The following is a 2,337-nucleotide window of genomic DNA, read 5'->3' on the forward strand; positions in this document are numbered from 1 at the left end:
TTCCCCCAGAAGGAGGGTGGGCAGGGGTGTGCCCAGATGCTGAGTCCCTGGCCTGTCACAGCCCCCAATGCTGTCTGACCCCCCCCCCCCCGCCCCCCCCCCCCCGCCCCCCAGTCCCTGCCTCCCTGCCGACAGGGGCCGGGTTTCCCCAAGCGCGGCATCGCTCTTGGTGGATTTCCAACCGAAGCTGGACCCAGCGCCTCTGGCTCTGGCGCAGCCCCACTCCCGGCAGCCCCATGCCGTTCACACCGGGCAGAAGCCCAGGCTGGGAAAGCTGTAACCGGCCTTCTCCCTCCTGGAATGCTGCAGGCCTTGGGAGAGCCCACGCCCCGGGATTGCCACACCCCAGTCCCAATCTCCACGTGACAGGATTCCTGGATTCCGTCCTGCAGACAAGCAGACACCACCCAACAGAACTATGCCTCTCGAGGATGGCCACCCGCTGACAGTGGATCTCAATTAATTACCTTTATGGAACTAGCTTTAAAACTAGTTTTCAGTCACTGTTTTACATTGCACTTAAGGCATGACAGGGCCTTAAGTCCCGTGCCCCCCCCCCCTTCCATGTTGCTCTGCGCCTGCCCAGCAGGCAGGGGTGCTGAGGCCGAGCCTGGGACCCTCCCTTTCTTTACCTGGTTCCCCCCACCCCTTCCTCCCTGTACTCCCTAAAAGGAAAAAGGAAGGGAGAGGCCAGAGGCTCCGTTTTAGAGGTAAGAAAGGGAAGGCCAGCCAGCAGCCCATCGCGGCTGTGCTGGGGGACCTGGATTCCCTTCCTCCCTCTGGTGCCCAACCCCAGACCCTCCAGCTTCATCAGTTCTTGCCCACAGAGCTTCTGATGCCAGGGTTTTAATTGTGGTGTGTTCTGGCGACAGTACAGGAACTCCACTGGTATCACTGGACTTAGAAAATGATAACTCAGCACAGTACATGCTCTCTGCTGTCCTAAAGACGTTGCATTATTTTTTTTTTAAACTGATAGATGCAACAAACATATTGAACATTTATCTCGTGCCGAGCTTAATGCTGGGTCCTGGGGCTACTTCATAGAGAAGGCAGTTCCACGTGTCGAGGATTATAAGTCTATTAAGTCTATTTAACTCTCGAAAACACCTGTTATTTGCCCCCACTTTATAGATCAGGAAAACCGCAGCATAACAAGGCGAAGCGATTTGCTTGTGGAAAGTCATGCCGCCAAGAAGTGCGGCTCCAGGGTCCAGCTCTTAGCCCGTGAGCCGCCCAGTGAGCGCCTACTGCATGCAGCCTGTCGCCGCTGGTCATCTTCCGCTCGCAGCCACAAGTTAAGCGGGTGGCCCTACACGGGGAAGTTTCAGAGAACTGGCGAGGGCCGCCGCCAACCTGATGCTCATGAGTCATACGTGAACACGGAGCACCATGGGTCACAAACAGGAAATGTAGGGAAGAAAAACGTGGGAATAGAAGCAAGTGCGGGGTCCCCGGGAAGTAGCTCTATGACAGTCGCAAAAAGCCTCTCCCGCGGGTTAAAAACTCTTTTCTTACTGAAACCAGTTACTTAAGCAGACTCCTTTGTCACCCATCTATTCTTTCAATTATAGGAATGGGGGGGACGGGCAGATCGCGACTCCCAGGCATCCCGCAAAGTAGGCGGGTCACCTTAGGGGCGACCTTTACCCGCTCAAAAATTCGTCTCACATTAGCAGTGAGGATTCGGGCGTCACCCCGAATCGTTATTTTCCTTACTCATAAGTTTAAGGCATAACGAACATTACCGTGTCCTCCCAGCGTATTGAGTCCCATTCTCATTAGCCCTACGGTGAGTATCAGAGTTGACTACTGAACTAAAAGCCCGATTCCTTTGCAGTTTGTCTCACTCATTAGTTATTTTTTTACGTCGCTTTTCATTTTATTTCTTCGTCTGGGGAGAATAAGGAACACTGAGGTCTCAGACCGCCGTATGCAGATAAGCAGCCAGCGTCGCAAAGGCTCACGGGGAGCTCTCCGCCCCTTCCGGGTTTTGCCCGGTTGGAGTTGTCGCGAGAGTTCGTCGGCTGAACGCCGGAAACAGCTAGTTGCTCCTTAGCGGCCGAAGGGGCGGGCTCGAGGGCCGAGGGGGTGTAAGCTGCTCGCGTCTCGCTCGCCGGTGCAAGATGGCGGACATCTCCCTGGACGAGCTCATCCGGAAGCGTGGGGCTGCGACGAAGGGGCGGTGAGAGGCCTTTTCTCCCTTCGGTGCTCAGGGCCTGCGGTCTAGCGGGGCTCGGGGCGGGGGAGGGAGCGGCCCGGGAGCGACGCGGAGCGCCGTCTGCGCCCGCCCCCTGCTGCAGCCGCGCTCCTCATTGGCTCGGCCCCGCCGCCGCT

At 57.0% G+C, this 2,337-nt stretch overlaps 1 protein-coding gene and 1 non-coding gene across 3 annotated transcripts in view; one reads left to right on the forward strand and one right to left on the reverse strand.

The window, feature by feature from the left end:
- Window positions 1-1,586: 1,586 nt before the first annotated feature.
- On the reverse strand, window positions 1,587-1,736 carry LOC115305771. Its single transcript, XR_003914979.1, has one exon. It is a non-coding gene; the product is annotated as a U12 minor spliceosomal RNA (small nuclear RNA).
- A 286-nt stretch (window positions 1,737-2,022) lies between these two features.
- POLDIP3 (DNA polymerase delta interacting protein 3) overlaps window positions 2,023-2,337 on the forward strand; it is a 21,027-nt gene continuing 20,712 nt past the window's right edge. Inside the window, exon 1 of one of the 2 annotated variants that reach the window (XM_029955680.1) lies at window positions 2,023-2,185. In XM_029955680.1, the coding sequence (XP_029811540.1) occupies window positions 2,127-2,185 (59 nt within the window). In that variant the 5' untranslated portion in view covers window positions 2,023-2,126. The remainder of the gene's footprint in view (window positions 2,186-2,337) is intronic. The other variant, XM_029955678.1, reaches the window with a different exon arrangement.

Source organism: Suricata suricatta, chromosome 10 (assembly GCF_006229205.1).
Source record: "Suricata suricatta isolate VVHF042 chromosome 10, meerkat_22Aug2017_6uvM2_HiC, whole genome shotgun sequence".
Taxonomy (NCBI): Eukaryota; Metazoa; Chordata; class Mammalia; order Carnivora; family Herpestidae; genus Suricata; species Suricata suricatta.